Here is a 26043-nt window from a genome sequence, read left to right as displayed (position 1 = left end):
GCCCCGGCATTCTTTTACACATTGGTCCCTCCCTAGTCTCTCTGCTCCCAATGCAACTCGTCCCACATCTTTCTTCTCTCCTGTCTGTTCCTTCAGTCTCCACCCCAAGCTCTGAGTCCTTTGAATCCTTCTTTTCTACAGACTCATCTGACTTCTCCACTTCTCCTCAGGCTACTCCTCGCCAGGCGGAGCCAGGTCTCAATTCTTCCTCAGCCTCTGCTCCCCCACACTATAATCTTTCTATCACCTCCCCTCCTCACACCCGGTCTGGCTTACAGTTTCATTCCGCAACTAGCCCTCCCCCACCTTCCCAACAATTTCCTCTTAGAAAGGAGGCTGGAGCTGAAGGCATAGTCAGGGTACATGTGCCTTTTTCTCTATCAGACCTTTCCCATATCAGCCAGTGTTCAGGCTCTTTCTCATCAAACCCTACTAAATATATACAGGAATTCCGATATCTAACTTTGTCCTACAATTTAACCTGGAGTGACTTTAATGTCATCCTAACTTCTACCCTCTCCCCAGATGAATAGGAAAAGTTTTTCTCTAGCGCGGTCTCACGCTGATAACCACCGGCTTCATGAGCCAGACCTCCAGGAAGGCATTAGAGCAGTTCCCTGAGAAGATCCCCAATGGAACCGTCAGGCAGATTCCCCACGTATAGCTAGGTGAGATTACATGGTTTCCTGCCTAGTTGAAGGGCTTAAAAACGCAACTCACAAAGCTGTTAATTATGACAAACTTAAAGAAACTACCCAAGGTAAAGACGAAAACCCAGCCCAGTTCATGGCCCACTTAGCAGCAACATTTGGACACTTTACTGCCCTAGATCCAGAGGGGCCAGAAGGCCACCTTATTCTTAATATGCATTTTATCACCCAGTCAGCTCCTGACATTAGAAAAAAGCTTCAAAAATTGGAATCCAGCCCTCAAACCCCACAACAGGACTTAACCAAGCTCATCTTCAAGGTGTACAATAATAGAGAGGAAGTAGCCAGACAGTAATGCATTTCTTAGTTACAGCTACTTGCCTCCACTGTAAGACAACCCACAACCATGTCTCCAGCATACAAAAACTTCAGAACACCCAAGCCACAGCTCCCAGGGGCTCCTTTAAAACATCCTCGTGGACCTTGCTTCAAATGCCAAAAGCCTTGCCACTGGGCCTCAGAATGCCTGCAGCCTGGCATTCCTCCTAAGCCGTGCCCTGTCTGTGCAGGCCCCCACTGGAGGTCGGACTGTCCAACTCACATCGCTGCTGCTCCTAAAGTCCCTGGAGCCCAAACCCAACGTTCCTCGGCCAACTCCTTCCCAGATCTCCTCGGCTTAGCAGCTGAAGACTGACGCTGCCCGATTGCCTTGGAGGCCCCCTGGACCATCACAGACACTGAGCTTCGGGTAACTCTTACAGTGGAAGGTAAGTCTGTCCCCTGTTTAATCAATACGGGGGCTACCCACTCCGCATTATCTTCTTTTCAAGGGCCTGTTTCCCTTGCCCCCATAACTTTTGTGGGTATTGACAGCCAAGCTTCAAAACCCCTTAAAACTCCCCAACCCTGGTGCCAACTTGGACAACATTCTTTTATGCACTCCTTTTTAGTTATCCCCACCTGCCCAGCTCCCTTATTAGGTCGAGACATTTTAACTAAATTATCTGCTTCCCTGACTATTCCTGGGCTACAGCCACACCTCACTGCCGCCCTTTCCCCCAGTTCAAAGCCTCCTTCGCATCCTCTGCTTGTATCTCCTCACCTTAATCCACAAGTATAGGGCACCTCTACTCCCTCCTTGGCGATGGATGATGTACCCCTTATCATCCCATTAACACTTAATCACCCTTACCCCGCTCAATGCCAATATCCCAACCCACAGCAGACTTTAAAAGGATTAAAGCCTGTTATCACTCACCTGCTACAGCATGGGCTTCTAAAACCTATAAACTCTCATTACATTTCTCCCATTTTACCCGTTCAAAAACCAGACCAGTCTTACAGGTTAGTTCAGGATCTGCACCTTATCGACCAAATTGTTTTGCCTATCCACCTTGTGGTGCCCAACCTCTACACTCTTTTGTTCTCAATACCTTCCTCCACAACCCACTATTCCATTCTTGATCTTAAAGATGTTTTTTCACTATTCCCCTGCACCCCTCATCCCAGCCTCTCTTTGCTTTTACCTGAACTGACCCTGACACCCATCAGTCCCAGCAGCTTACCTGGGCTGTGCTGCTGCAAGGCTTCAGGGACAGCCCTTATTACTTCAGCCAAGCTCTTTCTCATGATTTACTTTCTTTCCATCCCTCCACTTCTCACCTTATTCAATATATTGATGACCTTCTACTTTGTAGCCCCTCCTTTGAATCTTCTCAACTAGACACCCTCCTGCTCCTTCAACATTTATTCTCCAAGGGATATTGGGTATCCCCCTCCAAAGCTCAAATTTCTTCTCCATCCGTTACCTACCTTGGCATAATTCTTTATAAAAACACACATGCTCTCCCTGCTGATTGTGTCTGACTGATCTCTAAAACCCCAACCCCTTCTACAAAACAACAACTCCTTTCCTTGCTTGGCATGGTTGGATACTTTTGCCTTTGGATACCTGGTTTTGCCATCCTAACAAAACCATTATATAAACTCACAAAAGGAAACCTAGCTGACCCCATAGATCCTAAATCCTTTCCCCACTCCTCTTTCCATTCCTTGAAGACAGCTTTGGAGACTACTCCCACACTAGCTCTCCCTGACTCATCCCATCCCTTGTCATTATACACAGCTGAAGTGCAGGGCTATGTAGTCGGAATTCTTATACAAGGAATGGGACCACACCCCATAGCCTTTTTGTCCAAACAACTTGACCTTACTGTTTTAGGCTGGCCATCATGTCTGTGTGGCGGCGGCTGCCACCCTAATAATTTTAGAGACCCTCAAAATCACAAACTATGCTCAACTCACTCTCTACAGTTCTCATAACTTCCAAAATCTATTTTGTTCCTCACACTTGACACATTTACTTTCTGCTCCCAGGCTCCTTCAGCTATACTCATTCTTTGTTGAGTCTCACAGTTATCATTGTTCTTGGCCCGGACTTCAATCCGGCCTCCGACATTATTCCTGATACCACACCTGACCCCCATGACTGTATCTCTCTGATACACCTGACATTCCCTCCATTTCACCATATTTCCTTCTTTCCTGTTCCTCACCCTGATCACACTTGGTTTATTGATGGCAGTTCCACCAGGCTTAATCGCCACACACCAGCAAAGGCAGGCTATGCTATAGTATCTTCCACATCTATCATTGAGGCTACCTCTCTGCCTTCCTCCACTACCTCTCAGCAAGCCAAACCCATTGCCTTAACTCGAGCCCTCACTCTTGCAAAGGAATTTTGTGTCAATATTTACACTGACTCTAAATATGCCTTCCATATCCTGTACCACCATGCTGTTATATGGGCTGAAAGAGGTTTCCTTACTATGCAAGGGTTCTCCATCATTAATGCCTCTTTAATAAAAGCTCTTCTCAAGGCTGCTTTACTTCCAAATGAAGCTGGACTCATATACTTCAAAGGCCACCAAAAGGCATCAGATTCCATCGTTCAGGGCAATGCTTATGCTTATAAGGTAGTTAAAGAAGCAGCTAGCATTTGTCCCTCACGGCCAGTTTTTCTCCTTCTCATTGGTCACTCCTGCCTACTCTTCCACTGAAACTTCCACCTATCAAGCTCTTCCCACACAAGGCAAATGGTTCTTGGACCAAGGAAAATATTTCCTTCCAGCCTCACAGGCCAATTCTATTCCATCGTAATTTCATAACCTCTTCTGTGTAGGTTACAAGCTGCCAGCCCGCCTCTTAGAACCTCTCATTTCCTTTCCATCATGGAAATCTATTCTTAAGGGAATCGGTTCTCAGTGTTCCATCTGCTATTCTACTACACCTGAGGGATTGTTCAGGCCCCCTCCCTTCCCTACACATCAAGCTGCAGGATTTGCCCCTGCCCAGGACTGACAAATTGACTTTACTCACATGCCCTGAGTCAGGAAACTAAAATACCTCTTGATCTGGGTAGACACTTTCACTGGGTGGGTAGAGGCCTTTCCCACAGGGTCTGAGAAGGCCACCTTTTGTCAGACATAATTCCTTGGTTTGGCCTTCCCACCTCTATACAGTCTGATAACGGACCGGCCTTTTTTAGTCAAATCATCCAAGCAGTTTCCCAGGCTCTTGGTATTCAGTGGAACCTTCATACCTCTTACCATCCTCAATCTTCAGGAAAGGTAGAATGGATTAATGGTCTTTTAAAGACACATCTCACTAAGCTCAGGCTCCAACTTAAAAAGGACTGGACAGTACTTTTACCTCTTGCCCTTCTCAGAATTAGAGCCTGTCCTCAAGATGCTACAGGGTACAGTCCATTTGAACTTTTATATGGATGCACTTTCTTACTCGGCCGCAACCTCATCCCAGACACCAGCCCTCTAGGCGACTATCTTCCAGTCCTCCAGCAGGCTAGACAGGAAGTTTGCCAGGCTGCTAATCTTCTCTTGCCTAGTCCAGATTCCCAGCCATATGAAGACACCCTAGCTGGACGATCAATTCTTGTTAAGAATCTGACAAATGCTCCTTCTAACAATCCCACAATATCACCCCTTACCCCAAAATCTTTCTTCAGTTGAATCTCTCCCACTGTAGGTTCCCACGCTGCCCCTAATCCCGTTCGAAGCAGCCCTGAGAAACATTGCCCATTATCTCTCCATACCACCCCCAAAATTTTTTGACGCTCCAACACTTCACTATTTTGTTTTGCTTTTTTTATTAATATAAGAAGACAGGAATGTCAGGCCTCTGAGCCTATGCTAAGCCATCATATCCCCTGTGACTTGCACCTATACATCCAGACAGCCTGAAGCAAGTGAAGATCCACAAAAGAAGTGAAAATAGTCTTAACTGATGACATTCCACCATTGTGATTTGTTTCTTCCCCACCCTAACTGATCAAGGGTACTTTGTAATCTCCCCCACCCTTAAGAAGACTCTTTGTAATCTCTCCCACCCTTAAGAAGGTTCTTTGTAATTCTCCCCACCCTCGAGAATGCACTTTGTGAGATCCACACCCTGCCCCAAAAACATTGCTACTAACTCCACCGCCTATCCCCAAACTTATAAGAACTAATGATAATCCCACCACGCTTGCTGACTCTCTTTTCAGACTCAGCCTGCCTGCACCCAGGTGAAACAGGCTCACACAAAGCCTGTTTGGTTTTGTGTGACAACACAGATTTAATTATTATTTAGCTAAGTAGAGAAGGAATAGGAGCAATTCTCAGTAAGATAGGCTGAGAAAGGAAAATGATACATTTTTCAGTCATAGTAAAGGAAAGAGTTTTGGGAGTTCAGTGTTCTGATTATAACAGAATGCTAAGCCTGCTAAGTTTATAAGTTTGATTTATCTCAAAGTTCTGCTTATTTCATTCAGGCTTTGAATTTGCCTTGAATTTCTCCAGTATTTGCCTTGAATTTCAGAGATTTTTTTGGTGGACTATGCTTTTAAACATAAGATTCTAAAGTTATATTCAAATACTGCCACCTTGTGGGTTATTCTTTGTTTCCCCATTCCACCCTTTAATTTGGTGGAAACAGATTCATCCAGAAGTTCATTTCAGGTTATGTCAATTAAGTTGCTAAGAGTTGTACTAAGAGCTTCATATCTATAATATATATATTGTATCTACATAATCTCATTTAAACTTCTTAGGAACTTTATGAAAGCAATACTATTAACCCTATTTCAGAGATGAGGAAACTAGGCTTAAAGGAAACTAGGCTTGTCTGACATCTCACAGCTAGTAAGCATAGCAGTAAAATTTCATATCCGGGCAGCTTGCCTCTAGAACCCTTGTCTCCATTAGTAAAACTAACAAATCTAAAAATAAAACAGTATGATACATTATATGACTAAGTGATAGAAGCAGTATAAAGGGAATAATTGTTAGGAAAGGCCATCTGGAAAGGCTTCATAGATATGTGGGGAGGTGGCCCTCTGTAAGTAAGGATTGGAAAGATAATGATTCTATAGGAAGAATGCAGCTGGGATCCTACACCTGAATCCAGAAGAACACAAACACCCTATGTGGCCTATTGTTTTGTCTGCCGCACCCTGCTTTCTTTTGGAGAATTATTCTTCACTCTGCTTTAACCGTGACTCTAATAGAGGCTGTCAATCATGGTATCCTTGATTCCTCACCTAATCCAAGCCGACATGGTGCCTAGAACGTTTGTGCTTGAGATAATAGGCTCAGTGCTATCTTCCCTAGTGGCAAACCTGAGGGGAGATATGTGATTTATGTAAGGTACTTAATTTATGTGCCAGAAAGTTGTAGTCAACCAGTGATGTCCTGTGGAAGATGGTGTGGAGTAGAAGAGAATGAGGCCAAACAATAAGGTTCCAGTCATCTCTAGGCCAGCTGCACTACTGATCATCCTCTAATAATCATTCTTGCAGACTGTAATCAGGTTTGAGTTTCTAATCAAATTCTAGTATTTTCTCTTCCGCCACCAGCACTGTCATTTCCCACTCCTATACAACTTGAAAGACAGCAAAATACACATAATGATGTTAGTACTTTTAATTATAAAGGATAGTACTACCAATTTATTTTGGAAAAATGGTATATGGGGAGTTTATTATAGATGCCATGTGGCTTAGAAACATTTCTGCAGTGCTCCACTCTTGAGGCCTGTGCTATTCTTTTTCTACTCCCTCCCCCCATCACTGCAATCTTTTAAAGCCATCTCTGGTTTTTTACTTTTTACTTTAAAAAATAAAACTACTTTAGAAACTCTAGTCAATTATTTTTCCAAACTTTGATTTTTTTAATCATTCAAGTAATATTTAAATTATTGCAATAAAAATTACAAAAGTCAAAATGATAGAAATTAAGAATCACCCATAATTCCACCACAGAAAAATCATTGTAGATATATTTTGACCTATTCTTTAATGTGTAAACACAAAATTTTTAAAAAAATCAAACAAAATGGCTCATTTTGATTTCTTCCTCCCTTAACCACATCTACAATATATTTTTCACTTAATTGTATTTCATTTTTAATATTTCCTACTTATTTTAATATTTTGTCTTGCAAATAACCAGTCAGTACTTTTGAAAGCATCTAACTTTCCTGGGAAAAGGGGAGCAATTCTATATCCCTTCGCTTGGAAGGTTATTTCTTTCCTGCTTCATCTACTTATCTCCTTGTTATCTAGTTATCTGAGTTATCTTCTACTCATTCTTTACTTCATGTGTCACATCTCTTGGAAGTCAGATTAAATCTATCACAGTATTCTTTGTAATACTTATAAATGTTGCAATTTATTATGCTTGGGAATATCTGGATCTACATGTATTTTTGTCCACTGTTGGATCCCCAATGCTTACCACAAATTGTCCGAGACCTGGTAAGTTTTACTTTTATTTATTATTATTTTTTTGAGACAGGGTCTCACCCCAGTTGCCTAGGCTTATGCAGTGGCCTGATCTTGACTCACTGCAGCTTTGATCTCCCAGGGCTCAGGGTATTCTTCCACTTCAGCTTCCTGAGTAGCTGGGATCACAGGCGTGCACCACCATGCCTGGCTAATTTTTTTTTAATTTTAGTAAAGGCAGGGTTTCACCATGTTGTCCAGGCTGGTCTTGAACTCCTGGGCTCAAGTGATCCACCGGCCTCTGCCTCCCAAAGTGGTGGTATTACAGGTGTGACTCACTTTGCTTGGCTGTCATTTTTAAATTAATGAATGCCTGCTTGGAATAATTCAGCCACTAAGGTAATACTTCATTTATTAGCACTATTTATGAAGTATTATTGTACGCTACTAAGGCCCTCTGCTAAGTGCTATATATTATCATTACATTTTCACAACCCCAAAATAGATTATTTCTCCCATTTTGCAAATGAGGAAACTGAGGCTTCAGAAAAGTGAATTAACTTGCCCAGATACAAGAAAGAGAGAGAAAAGTTATGAACTCAGGTCAATGCGTTTATTTACACTAGCAGCTTTATTTGCTTTTATTGGCTTCTTTGTTCATGAACATGAAAGTCATTATATGTAGCTTCTTTTTTAAAAAATATCTGGAGATACAACTTAAGCTTATTTTCAAAATCACTCAATTTTTACATTACTAACTGGTTTTTGTTTTGTAGGAAGTAGGGTATTCAGAATAAAGAGCAAAGAAACAATTATGTGCTGGGAAGGGCAGCAGGAGGGCTGGGTCCTAGTCTCCCTTTCTCTTTCGCTAAGCAGCTGTGTGGCTTTGGGCTAGTAATCTACTCTTCCACAAAAAAAGCTTCAAAAGAGAGCAAGCAGAGCTCAGTGGGCATTAAGACATGCACAACTCCTTTCTTTTAGAGATGAGATGAGGCCAACTCAATGGCTTGTAAAATTCACAACGTGGCAGAGCTGTACAGCCAACTTATGATTCTAGTGTCGTTTGTTCTGAGTCACACTACCCCTCCTTGAACAATCATTTACTGAGTGCTTACCATATTAGGCATTCAGCAGCAGTATGTTTCCCATTCAGTACCCTAGTATTGATTATTGGCTACTGTCCCTCCTAGTTTTTTCACTCGACCACTTTCTAAACGGCCTTTAGATTCAGAGTTCAAGTGGAAAAAGCCTAGTGTAAGCCTGGTGTCAGGCACTGAGTGGCGTGACCCGGGTCGGCAGCTAGTCCCACTGTGGTGATCTAAGAGGGCAGTGACGCCTTCTGACCAAAGGAGTGACTGCCAGATAATCCGGGTGTATAGCGATCCAGAGAGGGGTGAGGCTGGGTTTACATAGACCACACCTTCGGCTTTGCAGTAACCCCACTGCTAAGGCCACGGGAGGAAACTCTTTTGTGCAAGACGCCTATGCACCTGGCTTCTGCTGCGTAGTGACCGGGTGTCCAAGGCATCCGGCCAGGTCTCCTTCTCCACTCGGGTTTAGCCTCCCCTCCTAGTCTCCAGCTGCCTGGAGAGACGTTTCTAACTAGGAGATGGCTGGCCTGGAAAGCGACACTCCCATCACCGCTATTGGCCTAGAGTCCCCCGCGACGGCCTTTCTCCCTTCCCCGCCCCTGGCCTGAGTCAGCCGCCCCAAGGCCGGCGAGGTCAAGCTCCTTTGGGGCGTCAGGGAAAAAGACCATGGCAGAGGTGCTGCCACGCGAAACCTTCTGGGCAAGCACCAGCCAATCATCAAGAGACATACAGGAGCCCTAGTCAATCAGCGCCCGCCTTATTACTGAGTACCGCCCGCTCGGGCCCTTCCTCCACATCCCCCTTCCCGATTCTTGTAGTCGCGGCTGTGTTGCAGCCGCCTGCCGAACTGACCCGGCTCTGGGGACCGGCCCCTCTGGCGCCGTTCGGTTTCTCTTATTGCCTTCACTGAGGATGAGTCCCTGTGTGGCTCTGTGTGGACCCTGCGGAATCCACCGGCGCAGTTTCATCTAGCGACTGGTGAGGGAGGGCTTGGCGCTGCCCGACTGTGCGGAGCGGCTTCCCTTCAGTCCGGGGGCAGGGGGAGAGTATTCGCCTTCCGGAGGGTGCGGGTGGCTGCGGACGGCTGCGCGGGGGGACCGTAGGGAGGGGACTCTGCGGCCCTGAGGCTGCCGGGCTTCGCGCGAGGCCGCGCGGAGAGGGCCGAGTGGCCAGGGTCCCTACCGCCCCCCTTAGCTAATGAATGGCCTGTCCCGGCGAGGCGCTAAGCTCCCGTCCTGCGGGACACGCCCTCCAGCGATATTGCCTTCCTAGTTGTGATAGTTGTGTAGTGTCACTTTCCTTCGAGTCTTGGATTTGAAGCCATTCCTAGGGGCGCTCATGTTCTTTATCCCCTTCCTGGAGTCACAAGTTTGAGTCCACTCTGCGGATACCGACTCTGTCGGGAAGCAGGTGGTGAACTCTGATATGTGGACATTGACTGTTATGTAAAAAGGAACTGATTCTTTTTGGAGGGTGGTGGGGGGTGGTGAGAGAGACAGAGAAGACATGCCTTTTGTTTTTGTAACAGGCAGAGCTGTCTGGCTCAAAGAGTTTTAGTTCAGCTGCGAATTAGGTAACACAGGCCGTCCTTGACTCCTATTTTCCAACGTAGTTCATAAAACTTGGCTGTGTTAGCCAGAGATTCATGTAGCACCTTTTAACTTATGCTCGAAGTAGGCCATTTGAAATTTATCAGAAATACTGAAAGGATGTGACTTTTATGAGTAGTAGTGTTTCAATGCCCATAAAGTGGTGTAAATTCACAGACTTGCTAGCCCCCTCTTGATCATTTCTCTTTTTGTATTTTGAATTCCTTAACTTTTATTTGTTTTGGAAATTGAAGGAAGGTAGATGAGGAGAGAACTGATTTCTAAAAATAATTACATTTGCAAATATTTGCAGAAACTTTTAGTCAAACCAGAGTTTACTTGAAGAAATTTTTTAGGCCGGGTGCGGTGGCTCATGCCTGTAATCCCAGCTACTCGGGAGGCTGAAGCGAGAATTGCTTGAACCCGGGAGGTGGAGGTTGCAGTGAGTGGAGATCGTGCCACTGCACTCCATCCTGGGCGACAGAGTGTGGCTCCGCCCCCCCCCCCAAAAAAAAGATGCCTGTAATGCCAGCAGTCTGGGAGGCCAAGGCGGGCGGATCACTTGAGGTCAGGAGTTCAAGGCCAACATGGTGAAACCCCGTCTCCACCAAAAATACAAAAAAATTAGCCGGGCATGGTAGTGTGTGCCTGTAATCCCAGCTACTTGCGAGGCTGAGGCAGAATCGCTTGAATCTTAAGCTTCGGAGTCTCCAGCTGCCCTACCAAACTGCTTTTGAATTCAATTATTTTGAATTGAATTCCATGGTACTTTTTTCTACTACATTATACTACTATCATTAAAAGTTTTCTAACTGCCTTTTGGGAGAGCAGTTTGGTAGCCTAGGATAGGTAGGATCAAGAGCACTTTTCTGTTGATATTATTTTAGATAGGCTTTTAAAATTTTCATGTGAATTTCCTCATCAGAAAATGGAAGTGATCACATTTACAGGGGCAATAATAAGGCTGAAATAAGGATTATATTTATGTAGAGCACTATGTATAATGTATAAAACAAAATTTCACCTATAATTTTTGTGTTTGTTCTGTTGTTTAGTTTTGTTTTGCTTTACTAACTTCCAAAGTATTGACCCCTTACTCTTCTTTCTAGTTTCCCTATCTGTTATCCAAGCAAGAAACCTGGGAATTACTACCACATCTTGTCTTTGGATTGCCTGCCTTTTTTTTTTTTTTTTTTAATCTCTAAGGAAGGGCACATAAGGCTGTCCAAAATCTGGTCTATCCTTGTGTGTTGTTAGGCCTCACTTCTGTCTTCTGAATTATTTAGAAATTTTGGAATGGACCAAGGTGATTCTAGTTCTTTTATATTTACTATCCCTCTGCTTCAAATGTGCTCTCACCCAGAATTTATCAGGCCATTGCATATGGTACTCTTTTTTTTTTTTTTTCCCAGAGAGAGTCTCGCTCAGTTGCTCAGGCTGGAGTGCAGTTGCATGATCTTGGTTCTCTGCAGGCTTGACTGACCAATTTTAAGTGATCCTCCCACCTCAGCCTCCAGAGTAGCAGGGACTACAGGGACGTGCCACCACGCCTAATTTTTGTATTTTTTTTGTAGAGACGGGTTTCACCATGTTGCCCAAGCTGATTTCAAAGTACTGGGCTCAAGTGATTTGCCTGCCTCAGCCTCCCAAAGTGTTGGGACTACGGGCATGAGCCACTGTGCCTGGCCGGTACTCATCTTTTAAGTCTTAGTTTATACATAGTTTATATATCTCCTGTAGAAAGTCTTCCCTGGACCCCTCTTCTGCACTCCTCATTCCTGTGTGTCACTTGTTTTATCTTGACCATAGGTTTATAATCATGATATGTTTTAGTTACTTGCCTAAATAAAATTACTCTCTTGAGAGCTTGTTTGGAGGTTCTAGCAGGGGAGTGCAGCTACTCGTATACCATTGACTGAAGACTGGCCCTCCTCTAGCGGGGATGGTCGTCCTCTTCGACCGTATAAAATTACTCTCTTATACCAAACTGTGACCCTTTGATAATAGGAACTGTGTAATAGATCATAAGTTTTGTTCAGTTAGTACATATGTTTAACTAGCTATGCATCCACCTGAGTATTATCCATGAACCTGTATTTTATTTTATCTAAAATATTTAGGTCCTAATTATTTTCGTATTCCCAATGCCTTGTGACCTACTGTGGATGTGCTGAAGAAGACAGTGTAGCGTAGCAGAAATAACATGGACCTCATCATTAAACAGATCTGTATTTGAAGTCTGACTCCCTCTTTTCCTGGTGGTATGATTTGGGTGGTTTACTTGACTGGTCTGATGTAAAGCATTCTGTATGTATTAGGTGTTTAAATGCTTATTTCCTTTGCTTTCTTCCCCCTTCAATAAGCAGTTTTTGAATGCATAGATAAGAAGTACAATAGACATTGGAAATATGGGCCTGGAATTTAGGACAAATATGTGAGCAAGAGACAGATTTGGGGATTTATAATCATGTGTATGGTAGAGTTAAAAGCATGAAAACGATTGAAACTATCAGGGAGAATATGAAGTAGAGGACTGAGGATCATTTGAGAGAAGCCAGTATTTGAAGGCCAGGGGAAGCGATAATGCCCTGGGAAGAAGTGGTTAAGAGAGAGAGAGAGACCATGCTTAAATGCTTCTGTGACTTCCTGCCCTTCCAGTATCTCTTTTAGACTCCTTAAGGGAAAGAGGTTTTAAAGACATAAAAGCAAGGAAAGCAAGTAAGATAAGAATTGAAAATATCCAAAAGTGTTTGGTAATTTGGAGGTCATTAGTAACTTTAGCAATAATGGTTTCTTTGGAGAAGCGGTAACAATGATAATGAAGCTCAAACATGAATTTTGGAATTAAAATTTATTACCTTTTTGTGACTAAAGAAACAATAGTAATGAAAACTCTCATTTGTTGAATGCATATTTAGTGCCAGGTACCATGTTAGGTAGTTTCATTTATCATTATAGTAACCCTGTGAAATGGGTGAATTGTCTCTATTTTCAGATGAAGGAACAACTTGGAGAGATTATGTAATTTTTTAGTTATATAACTGATAACAGCTGACATTGCTATATTTGAATCTATATATGTAAAACTCTAAGAAATCCTAGCTCTTAATCGTTTCCATGTTTATGTTCATAGTATTCTGTAGTTGCTGCTTTCTCTGTATGATAGTATGGAATAACTTTTTAACATTCTTGTTTTCCCTTTTAAATGTTTAAATTATATATACTAATGAATTAAGCAATTCTTTTCTGTTGCATCTTAATTCTTTAATGTAAGGTTTGAGGGATTCACCAATAAGTAGTTCCTTCCAGGTATTATGCATACACTGAAAATACAAAGATGGTGGGATTTTAGAGCTTTAAAAGAGTGAAGTTAACTGGATGAACTGTTTTGCCACATGCAATAAATAGTCACTACTTATTCAAGGACACATTCTAAAACCCCCAGTGGATGCCTGAAACTGCAGAGAGTACTGAACCCTCTATATGCTATGTTTTTACAATTTGATAACCAAGAGAGCTACTCAGTGACTATCGAGTTGGTAGCATGTACAGTATGGCAATGCTGGACAAATGGATGATTCATGTCTTAGGCGAGGTGGAGTGGTTTGGAGTGGGACACTATGAGACTTCATCAGACTGCTCAGAATGTTATGCAATTTAAATCATAAATTATTTATTTCCAAAGTTTTCATTTAATATTTTTGGACTGTGGTTGATTGTGGGTAATAGAAATTGTAAAAAGCAAATAGATAATGGGGAACTACAGTATCATGCTTTCCATTTTTAACCTTTTAAACTACTTGAGAATTGGTACCTTTTTTTCCTCTTTGCTACCAAATACTTTTTTGTTTGTTTGTGTTTTTTTTTGAGATAGAAGTCTTGCTCTGTCACCCAGGCTGGAGTGCAGTGGTGTGATCTTGGCTCACTGCAAGCTCCGCCTCCTGAGTTCACATCATCCTCCTGCCTCAGCCTCCTGAGTAGCTGGGACTACAGGTGCCCGCCACCATGCCGGGCTAATATTTTTTTTTTTTTTTGTATTTTTAGTAGAGATGGGGTTTCACTGTGTTAGCCAGGATGGTCTCGATCTTCTGACCTCGTGATCCACCCGCCTCGGCCTCCCAAAGTGCTAGGATTACAGGCGTGAGCCACTGTGCCCGGCTCACTTTCTTTCTTTTTTTTTTTTTTTTGAGACAGAGGCTTGCTTTGTCCCCAGGCTGGAGTGTAGTGGCGGGATCTCGGCTCACTGCAGTTTCCACCTCCTTGGTTCAAGCGTTTCTCCTGCCTCAGCCTCCCAAGTAGCTGGGATTAGAGGCGTGCGCCACCATGCCCAGATAATTTTTGTATTTTTAGTAGAGACGGGGTTTCACCATGTTGGACAGGATTGTCTTGATCTCTTGCCCACCCCGGCCTCCCAAAGTGCTGGGATTACAGGCGTAAGCTACCGTGCCTGACCTCAAAACACATTTTTATTTGGTTCTGTTATTTTGTTGTTGTTCAAATCAACATTTTAAGGGGGGGATGATTTTTATGAGGACTATATCAAATTACACAATGTATAGATTAGTAGAAACAGATCTGGAGCTATTAAGTTGGTGCAAAAGTCATTGCAGGTTTTGCCATTAAAAATAATTGCCATTACTTTTAGAGGATTGGTTGTTGTGTTGGTGGTGGTGATATAGTTTTAGGGGGTATAGGTTTGGGATCGGACTCTTAAATGTAATTGCCATTAATTTTTTTTTTTTGATACAGAGTTTTGCTCTTGTTGCCCAGGTTGGAGTGCAATGGTGCGATCTTGGTTCACCACAAACTCTGCCTCCCGGGTTCAAGCGATTCTCCTGCCTCAGCCTCCTGAGTAGCTGGGATTACAGGCATGTGCCATCACGCCTGGCTAATTTTGTATTTTTAGTAGAGACAGGGTTTCTCCATGTTGGTCAGGCTGGTCTCAAACTCCCGACCTCAGGTGATCTGCCCGCCTCCGCCTCCCAAAGTGCTGGGATTACAAGCGTGAGCCACTGCGCCTGGCCATTGCCGTTATTTTTAATAGCAAAACCAGCACCTACTTTTCACCAACCTAATAGACAGAATTATAATCATCTAGTTCAATGTTTTCATTTCCAGGTGGCGAAATCAAAATAGTTTAAGATCAGAAAACTAGTTAGATCTCAGATTTCTGACTCTTGGTGTGGTATGAAGTGGGAGTGGGAAAATACAGATTTAGAATATTTCATACTTCTCTCTAATACATAGAAGCTTTCCCTGTACATATAGTAAACTCATGTATGTCCTTCTGAATAGTCTTCTTGTAGCTGATTTTCTCTGCTCCCAAAGACTATACATTAAGGAAGAACTAAAAAGACCATATATATTGAGGGAAAATTTTCTCCTTTTGTCTTTAAAAATTTTTATGTAATTTTTAAACTATTGAATTAATCTTTTATGACTTTTGGATTTCAGATCCTACTTAAAAAGGTGTTTTGTACTCTGTGATTATAAAAAAAGAACCTTCTGTGTTTTCATCCAGTGCTTTCGTAGTTTCGTTTTTTTGTTTGCCTTTGAACCATCTAAAATTTATATTGGTATAAGATATAAAGTAAGTACAGTATCTAAAGTTGTTTTTTTAAAGATAGCTATCCAGTTGTTTGAATACCTTTAATTATCTCTTCTTATGATGAAGGATCTTTCAGGCAGAAGTAACAATGTTAACACTGTGCCTGGGTACTTAGTAAAAACGGAATAACTGATGAGAGTGTTGGTTATTGTTGTGTTGGTGGTGGTGATATAGTTTTAGGGGGTATAGGTTTGGGATGGGATTCTTAGAAAGATGGTAGATTGAAGCGTATTCAAAGCTTGTGGGGACATAACTAGTAGAGTGTAAAAATACAGCATAGAAGGAATGAAGGACTGGAAGGAAAGAGAGAAACTCTAGAGTACAACCAATATAGGTTAACTTTAAACATGAGAGTGGAAAAATGGAGTAAGGATGATTGATATAAATATAGGTACCATAAATATGAAAGGTCGATAGATTTAAGAAAAAAATGAATTAACCTGTTTATGCCAGAGGTTGCAGATTTTTTTGTGAAAAATGAGACCTTGGCGATGACCTTGAGCATTAGGATATAAATAACTCCCGCAACCTTAGTGTTCCAGTAATGGAACACTAAGCATAAATGGGTTAAGGGTATCTAAATATGGAGGTAGTTGTGTTCTAAAGTACTCAAGGAGAGCGAGAGACAGATTTTGAATTTTTATTTTCTCTTCTTCTCTCATAGGTCACCCTTGCAATTATGGATATTTAAAAGGATCAGACAGTGTGGAGGGGGAGTTCCCCTCCTCACTCCCCCTTGGTGCTTGACTCCAGGAATAATTTATAAACTGTGGAATTTTTTTAAATGAAGAACTTGTATTTGATATGAACTTTATAGAGCTATTTATAATTTTTTTGATTTAAGTGCCAAAAAGTTGTATAAAGATAAATAGTTTTATACTATTGTCGTGAGGATTTAAATTATCCTAAAAAGGTTATTTATTCTCGGTAACTCTTCCTCAATAGCACCTTTGTGTCCTGGCTTTTTCATTTTTTAAAATTAGTTTTCACGATTCTGAAGTAAGCGGTATAAAAACAATTAGGATGAATTCACCCATGCCTGACTGCACATCAAAGTGTCGATCCCTGAAGCATGCTTTGGATGTCCTTTCTGTGGTAACAAAGGGGAGCGAAAACCAGATTAAGGCCTTTCTCTCCAGTCATTGTTACAATGCTGCAACTATCAAGGATGTTTTTGGCCGGAATGCTCTCCACCTTGTTTCCTCCTGTGGAAAGAAAGGAGTGTTAGATTGGCTTATTCAGAAAGGAGTGGATCTGTTGGTGAAAGACAAAGAGTCTGGATGGACAGCATTGCACAGAAGCATTTTTTATGGACATATTGATTGTGTTTGGTCTCTCTTGAAGGTAAGTGTCATTTGTTTATTTTAAACATATTTAGTCTGGAATATGTTTTTCTTAATCATTTTCATACCTCCTACATGCTTTTTGGAAAAGATTTGCCTTTTTTCTTACTTGTTTGCTATCGCTTACTACTGTAACTGATCTTTGGAATTAAAACTCCATATATCCTTTTACTTAACTTTTTTATGATGTAAAATTTTAAACATTTATCAAAGCTTACTATATATAATGAACTGTTGGCCAATTTTATGTTATTTGTACATCTCATATCATTTTGAACTAAATTCTATACATCATTTGATGAGTATTATACATTATTAAAGGAAATGCTTTACATTAAATAAGCAAAATTTATTTGAGCAAAGAATGATTTATGAATCAGGCAGCGTTCAGAACGAGAAGAGGCTCAGAGAGCTGTGCTGCAGCCTGAGCAGTGAGCTTTCATAGGCCGATGAAGAAGAAAGACAAAGAAAATATATTTAATTGGTTAGATTGGAAAGACCTTAGTTAGAGGTTAGTTGGTAGTTTCTGATTAGTAAAGACTCTAGTTTCATTTTACTGTTTACTGGTTTTCTGTTTACTTACAGATGAACTTAAAGTGCTAGAGCTGCCCCAGTCTAATGGCATCCCATTTTATATTTTCGTAACAATATTTTTTAGTATTTTAAAATGGTTTATTCTTAAATAACTATATTATTAACTTTAAAAGGGCACTAGTTGTTGAACATTATTTAGGAATTGTATTTTTGAGTAGTATGTTTCATTTCCTGTTTAGTTAGCATACGGTGTTTGTAAGTTCTAAAGAAACTGATGAGGCCAGGTGTGGGGGCTCATGCTGTAATCCTAGCACTTTGGGAGGCTGAGGTGGGTCGATCACTTGAGGTTATGAGTTCGAGACAAGCCTGGCCAACGTAATAAAACCCTATCTCTACTAAAAATACAAAAATTAGCCAGGTGTAGTGGCGTGTGATTGTAGTCTTAGCTACTTGGGAGGCTGAGGCATGAGAATCGGTTGAGCCCAGGAGGCAGAGGTTACCGTTTGCCAAGATTGTGTCACTGCACTCCAGCCTAGGCGACAGAGTGAGACTGTCTCAAAAAGAGAAATTGATAGCCAGGCGAGGTGACTCACACCTGTAATCCCAGCACTCTGGGAGGCCAAGGTGGGTGGATCACCTGAGGTCAAAAGTTCAAGACCATCCTGGCCAACATGGTGAAGCCCTGTCTCTCCTAAAAATACAAACGTTATTAGCTGGGTGCGGTGGCATATGCCTGTAATCCTAGCTACTTGGGAGGCTGAGGCAGGAGAATCACTTGAACCTGGGAGGTGGCGGTTGTTTTGAGCTGAGATCGCACCACTGCACTTCAGCTTGGGCATCTGAGCAAGGCTCCGTCTCAAAACAAAAAAAAAGAAAAAACACTAGTCTTTAAAATTGCTTAATTTATTTAAAATTTTCTTTATAGTAGATTAGGTGTGTTGTACTGACTAGGCAAATAATAAAGTATTTTGAGATGCACTCCAATGTCATTTCACTAATGAATGCAAATTAGAAACTCACTGTAAGAAGTCATAAGTTTTAAATTTAACAATTTTTTTTTTTTTTTTGAGACGGAATCCCGCTTTGTCACCCAGGCTGGAGTGCAGTGGTGTGATCTCAGCTCACTGCAACCTCCACCTCCCAGGTTCAAGTGATTCTCTTGCCCGAGCCTTCCCAGTACCTGGGATTATAGGCACGTGCCACTATGTCCACCTTATTTTTGTATTTTTAGTAGAGACGGGGTTTCCCCATGTTGGCCAGGCTGGTCTTGAACTCCTGATCTCAAGTGATTCACCTGCCTCGGCCTCCCAAAGTGCAGGGATTACAGGCGTGAGCTACCGTGTCCGGCCTTAAATTTAACAATTTTTTTGTCATGTTTGCGGAGGACCTGGAAAAGAAAAAAACATTTCTGGGCCTTAAGGAACTTCTGGTCAAATTCAGAAGCTTATCTTCAGTGTCTTCATTTAATTTTGACTTAAAAAATATTTCTATAGTGGCTTTTATGTAGTAACATTTACTGATCAGAATAATTTTTAATTATATACTAATAGTAAAATATTCTTTTTTGGAGTTAAACTCCCTACTGATCTACTACTACTACTGCTACTACTACTTCTTACTGAATCATCGTGGACACGTTATTAAATCTTGAACTTCAGTTTTGTCTATAAAAAGAGAATAATAATAGCCCTTTCCTTATTTTTTTTTTCCCCAGGGACTCTCCATGAAGAAAAGCGTTTTTAAGTTTGTTAATGGTAGAACTGATTCCTCTTATATCTGAAACCTTGGGGTATCTGTTTAATTTCCGTATTGTCATTATAGGGAAACCTAGGTTAGTAAGAGTTAAAGCATCTGTCAGCTCCATTCTTACCCTTTTCCAACTGTAAAACCTTGGGTTTTTTTTTCAGTTTCTACTGGAAAGTTGGATGACTGCCAACCCTGTTGAGCTTGAGAAGGTCCCTGGGTTTGGTTTCCTGCCATCCTAGGGGTTGCCATTTAGGTGTTAGCATTTAGGGCTACAGTTTGAAGTAGTTATGGTATGTACTGAATTTTGGTCCTTTCCTCCCTGTGGGATTTTATTGCCCCATTGAAATCCTCAATCACTCCAACCACCTTGGCTAATAGAAGCCTGGAAATTGTGCCTTTGCCACCTTGCCCTTAGCTTGACTGTCTTATTGGTGTCAGAGCCTTGCTGATCAGTGATAGATATGTAACAGTGGATGTATTCCACTGATGATTTTCCCCTAAATCCTGTATTGACCCCTCAGCATTCTCATGTTGGTAGGCTGTCTGCTTTTGTTCAGCATATTTTTTTCCTTTGACCTTCCAACACTTCTTTAATTGGAAGGGGTGCAGTGATAGGTGTCTTCATGTCAGTTCCATCTCTGATGCCAGCTGTAGCACTTCAGGTATTATGGATTATCAGGAAGAAACCACACACATTTTAAGTGAATTTGCATTTGATAAAACTTTACAGCTATAACATTTCTAAATTGCACAGTAAATTGTCAGTTTCTTATTGCCAAAGATATAAAACCTTAGCAGAAACTTGTTGCCTACGAAAAGCTGGAATGGAGACAGATTATCTCATGCAGGTTTTTGGGGGCTTCTTGATTCCATGACAGGATGCATGGCTGGTAAAGACTGTTTATGCTTGTGGAGTTCTGCTGTATCTGTTGTTGCTAAACCATTGCTTTTTTATACTGGTGCTTTACTTACTATGCTGGAAGAACTTGCTTTAATGTTTCCCATTGGTAAATAGAAGACTTAACAGAATCATAGGTTATATGTATTAAATAATATACCATCTGTGAGGTATTTGCAAGAAATATTTTTTGAGTGCCTGATATGTGCCAGGCAGTAATCCAGGTGCTAGGGATATTGCAGTGAACAAGACAGAATCCCTTCTTTAAGTTTTTATTCTACTAGGGGGAGATAAACCAAAACCAAGCAATTAAATTAATGAACAATGGCCGGGCACAGTGGCTCACATCCGTAATTCCAGCACTTTTAGAGGCCGAGGCGGGCAGATCACCTGAGGTCAGGAGTTTGAGACCAGCCTGGGCAACATGGCAAAACCTCATCTCTACTAAAAATAATAAAAGTAGCTGGGCGTGGTGGCACATACCTGTAATCCCAGCTACTGGGAAGGCTGAGGCAGGAGAATTGCTTGAACCCAGGAGATGGAGGTTGCAGTGAGCCGAGATCACACCACTGCACTTCAGCCTGGGCAACAGAACTAGACTCCGTCTCAAAAACAAAAAACAAAAAAAATTAATGAACCAATAGGAAAATGCTTGATAAATATTGATATATTCGAATTATTTTTGCATGCAGTTGGAACCAACTATGGTAACATAAACAAAAGATATTGAAGGGATATCAGATACCTCACAGAATAAACAGGTCTTAAAGAATTAACTGTCAAATAATAAATAACAAAAAATTCCTCAAACTAAAATAGAGTAAGTATAAGCTAAATATAATAAACTGATTTGAAATTTTATGTCTCTCCTTCACCAGATAGTTTTTTTTTTTTTTTTTTTGAGATGAAGTTTTGCTCTTGTTGCCCACGCTGGAGTGCAATGGTGCGATCTTGGCTCACTGCAACCTCTGTGTCCTGGGTTTAAGTGATTCTCATGCCTCAGTCTCCCAAGTAGCTGGGATTATAGGCATGCACCATCACACTTGGCTAATTTTTGTATTTTTACTAGAGATGGGGTTTCACCATGTTGGCCAGGCTGATGTTGAACTCCTGATCTCAGACAATCTGCCCACCTCCCAAAGTGCTGGGGTTATAGTCATGAGCTACCGCGCCCGGGAGAGTATGGCTCCTCAAACACAAAAAGAGTTAAATGTTTATGTTCACATGTAGTCCCACACAGACAGAAACCCAGAGCTAGGGACTTGTAGGGACAATGCATTTATGGGGTATTAAAGTGGTATCAGACCTGCTTTACCATCAAAAATGTTCACATGGCCGGGAGCGGTGGCTCACACCTGTAATCCCAGCACTTTAGGAGGCTGAGGTGGGCTGATCACGAGGTCAGGAGTTTGAGGCCAGCCTGGCCAACATGGTAAAACCCCATCTCTACTAAAAATACAAAATTTAGCTGGGCATGGTGGCGGGCACCTGTAATCCCAGCTACTTGGGAGGCTGAGTCAGAAGAATCGTTTGAACCCGGGAGGCGGAGGTTGCAGTGAGCTGAGATCGTGCCATTGCAATCCAGCCTGGGTGACAAGGCGGGACTCCGTCGCAAAAAAAAAAAAGTTCACTTGTAGTTAATTTTTATTTAAAGTGTTAATTTTGTATTTCTTCACATGTTCTGGTCCTTCCTTATTCCAGCAAGAGTTGGATATGTGATTTTTCTTAATTATTCTCTGCAGTATGTGAGAGAAAAATGTGTGTGAATATGAGAGATAAGTTATTAAATTTTTTTTTCAGTGTATTTATGGGATTGATTATCTGACTTTTTGGTATATAAGAATAGGAAGATGGCCAGGCGTGGTGGCTCACACCTGTAATCCTAGCACTCTGGGAGGCCAAGGCAGGTGGATCACCTGAGGTCAGAAGGTTGAGACCATCCTGACCAACATGGAGAAACCCCGTCTCTACTAAAAATACAAAATTAGACGGGCATGGTGGCGGATGCCTGTAATCCCAGCTACTTGGGAGGCTGAGGCAGGAGAATCGCTTGAACCTGGGAGGTGGAGGTTGCAGTGAGCCAAGATCGTGCCATTGCACCACTCCAGCCTGGGCAACAAGAGCGAAACTCTTTCTCAAAAAAAAAAAAAAAAAATGCAAAAACAAACAAAAAAAAAAAATTACTGATTATAGGTAATTGATTTTATATATATATATTTATGTATTTTTTTGTTTGTTTGTTTTAGCATGGTGTTAGTCTGTATATTCAAGATAAAGAAGGCTTGTCAGCTTTGGATCTTGTAATGAAGGATAGACCAAGTCATGTAGTATTCAAGAATACTGGTAAGAAAATTTCACAAATGGGTTGGGCACTGTGGCTTACACCTGTAATCCTGGCAATTTGGTAGGCTGAGGTAGGCAGATCACTTGAGGTCAGGAGTTCGAGAATACTGGTAAGAAAATTTCACAAATGGGCTGGGCGCTGTGGCTGACACCTGTAATCCCAGTAATTTGGTAGGCTGAGGCAGGCGAATCACTTGAGGTCAGGAGTTCGAGCCTGACCAACATGGTACAACCCCGTCTTTACTAAAAATACAAAAATTAGCCGGGCGCGGTGGCAGGTAATCCAAGCTACTTGAGAGGCTGAGAAGCAGGAAGAATCGCTTGAACCGGTGAGTTGAGATCTCACCACTGCACTCCAGCCTGGGTGATAGAGCTAGACTTCGTCTCAAAAAAAAAAAAAAAAAAAAAAAATTCACGAATGTATTCCATTAAGGTGCAGCTTAGCTTAGAAAATTTTAATGAAATTTTATTCTTCTTAAAGTAGTCGGGAAATTTATTTGTGTGTGGTTATCTGCAAAGAAATACATGTTGGATGTTTTTTGTTTGATATTCAGAACACATTTTGCATTTTAAAGTTTGAATCCATATTTATGTCTATAAAAGTACAATCTAAAATGGGAGGACTGTTACAATCGTAACTACTGTAAAGTAATTGATATATATTCAGAAAGTAACATCAGCATTGAGGTAGAAGGAAAAAAGAATGGAAATTGTTCTTCCTTTTGTTGTTGTTAAGATAGGGTCTCTGGAAATTATCATTATTTTTGTGGTTGTTGTTGAGATAGGGTCTCGCTTTGTCAGTCAGGCTGGAGTGCAGTGGCATGAACACGGCTTATTGCAGCTTCAGCCTTCTGAGCTTAAGCGATCCTCTTGCTTCAGCCCTCCAAGTAGCTAGGAGGAATACAGACCCATGCCGTCATGCTCAGTTAATTGTTTTTTTTTTTTTGGAGATAGAGTTTCGCTCTTGTTGCACAGGCTGGAGTGCAATGGTGCGATCTTGGCTCGCTGCAACTTCTGCCTCCCAGGTTCAAGCTGAGAGATTCTCCTCTCTCAGCCTCCCGAGTAGCTGGGATTACAGGCATGCACCACCACACCCGGCTAATTTTGTATTTTTAGTAGAGATGCAGTTTCTTCATGTTGGTCAGGTTGGTCTCGAACTCCTGACCTCAGGTGATCCGCCTGCCTTGGCCTCCCAAAGTGCTGGGATTACAGGTATGAGCCACTGCATGCGGCCAATTTTTATATTTTTTTTTTTTATAGAGATGAGGTTTTGCCATGTTGACTGGGGTGACCTGGAACTCCTGGACTCAAGTGATCCTCCTGCCTTGGCCTCTCAAAGTGCTGGGATTACAGGCGTATGCCACCGTGCCCAGCCCCAGTTATTCTTTTATTCGCACATTCTCAGATTCACTAATCCCTCCAGTTTGTTTGCACTTTTAGATTTGGAAGTGGGAATTGGCAGAAAAGAAAAGATTTAACTGGGGCAGTGTATAGTTTGCATTTAACTAGTGAGCAAGCTGAGTAAGGACACATTCTGTATTTTCATTTCTACCCTGGATGCTGTGTTGCAGGTAACAGTGATAATTCCATTCTAGGACTTTATTCATCTTCTAAAATAAAAATGAAGATTTATATCATGAACTTAGCTGTGATTTCTATTCCAGTTTAATGGGCTTTACCCTAATCACTAATTTGATTTTGTGTCTATGAAAAACAAAGTATTGAAAATTAGTGTTCCTGTACAAACAATAAAACCACATTTGCTACATTTAGAACCTTTGTCTGCATGGATTAATAATATCTTACATTTGATATAGGTCTATATATTATTTTCATGGAAACTAAGCAGATATGACCGGTGGTATTTTACTCTTTTGGCAGTTAAACTTTAGCTGCTAAAGAAACAAGGAACAGCCTGGGCAGAGTGGCTCATGCCTGTAATCCTAGCACTTTGGGGGGCCGAGGTGGAAGGATCACTTGAGCCCGGGAAGTGAAGACCAGCCTGGGCAACATAGTCAGACCTTGTCTCAATTGTTTAAAAAAAAAAAAAAGAAGCAAGGAACAAATGTTTGATTGCTTGCATTGAGACAGGCCTGTACTATGATTTGGATTTTCTATTTCTAGAATTACCTAATATCATATTAATAGATTCCTTCACAAAAGAGTGTTGGCATCTTTCAAATATTGTAGTTAAATTAGTTCTTATATTTGTTTTAAAACATAAAAAAGTATAAAAACTAATTTTTATTTTAGATCCTACAGATGTTTATACTTGGGGCGATAATACAAATTTTACCCTGGGTCATGGAAGCCAGAATAGCAAACATCATCCAGAGTTGGTGGATCTGTTCTCCAGGAGTGGGATTTATATCAAGCAGGTATTTTGAAGTACAATCTGCATACTTTTAGAGATGAGAAAGAACTTTGGTATTTGATTGTTCAGCTTTTCATGTGAGTTACGTAACTTTGTTTAAGGTACGGTAACATTTTAATGTTGTAATCAATCAATAGAACTTTACTAATTTTATTTTAGATATTGTTAGCCTTAACTATATTTAGACTTTGTAAAATACCCTAAAATATAAGATATTTGTGCAATTAGTGTTAGAAATTAGAAAATGTTATACAGATAGTAGTTTAAGAGGGTAGAGCTGCTCTTGATTTTCTAGCTTTTCTATTTAACGAACATTAGAATTCTGTAAGCTGTTTCTCAAGTGAATTTGTTGTTGAAGCTCAGTGTTATTTTTGATAAGTGAACAACAGTTTTTTTTTTTTGGTGGCATTAAAACATAAAATAATTTCAATTTAGAAAACAACACACTTCTTTCATTTTTCTGTAACAAAATAATGTTTTTAGGTTCCAAGCTATTTATCATGAAGAGAATATGTTTAATCTGATGTGAAGTTGGATGACAGCAGTCTGGAAAGGCTATAGAGTTTTATAACTGACGGTCTGGTAAACTGCCAGTCATTCTGTTTATTTATATTCTCACTGACAAGCAATAAATAATTAAATGTCTAAGTCTCAGTTCTCAGATTGGATACTAGATAGTAGAACTAAAATTTCATCACTTGCGGAGACAGATAAGCAATGTTTTGGAAGTGTGGAGTTCAAAAATTTGCCCTCAGGTGCTGTAGGCACGAGGGATGCTTTTTGTGAACCTGAGTTCTTAAATGTAAGTAATTGTAAAACTTTTAATAGATACAATTGTAAAGATTTGGTCTGTGGCCTTACATCCTTATAATGCATGATATCTTCTGCTTCCCTAGATACAGCTACTGTTGACAAATCTTTCTATATAACATTGTGTATACTTGTGTATGTATGTGTATCTCTAGCCCCAGTCTTTCTCTTGAACTTTGTTTGTCGTACTGTGGGTATTCTTTCAAGATATTTAAATTTAGAATATCTAAAGTGTTATTTTTGCCACTCCTAAACTACCCTATTCAATTTTTAATGCTA

General features: G+C 41.1%; 1 protein-coding gene across 1 annotated transcript in view; it reads left to right on the top strand.

Annotated features, from left to right (window-relative positions):
* The first annotated feature begins 9304 nt into the window (after positions 1 to 9304).
* The window catches only part of IBTK (inhibitor of Bruton tyrosine kinase), a 78578-nt gene continuing 61839 nt past the window's right edge, over positions 9305 to 26043 (top strand). Inside the window, exons 1-4 of the mRNA XM_025383362.1 lie at positions 9305 to 9497; positions 16381 to 17060; positions 22484 to 22580; positions 24834 to 24958. Of these exons, the coding sequence (XP_025239147.1) occupies positions 16740 to 17060; positions 22484 to 22580; positions 24834 to 24958 (543 nt within the window). The 5' untranslated portion in view covers positions 9305 to 9497; positions 16381 to 16739. The remainder of the gene's footprint in view (positions 9498 to 16380; positions 17061 to 22483; positions 22581 to 24833; positions 24959 to 26043) is intronic.

This window comes from Theropithecus gelada, chromosome 4 (genome assembly GCF_003255815.1).
Source record: "Theropithecus gelada isolate Dixy chromosome 4, Tgel_1.0, whole genome shotgun sequence".
In the NCBI taxonomy this organism is placed as follows: domain Eukaryota; kingdom Metazoa; phylum Chordata; class Mammalia; order Primates; family Cercopithecidae; genus Theropithecus; species Theropithecus gelada.
The sequence above is the reverse complement of the archived record's forward strand: the minus strand, read 5'-3'. Positions and strand labels throughout refer to the sequence as shown.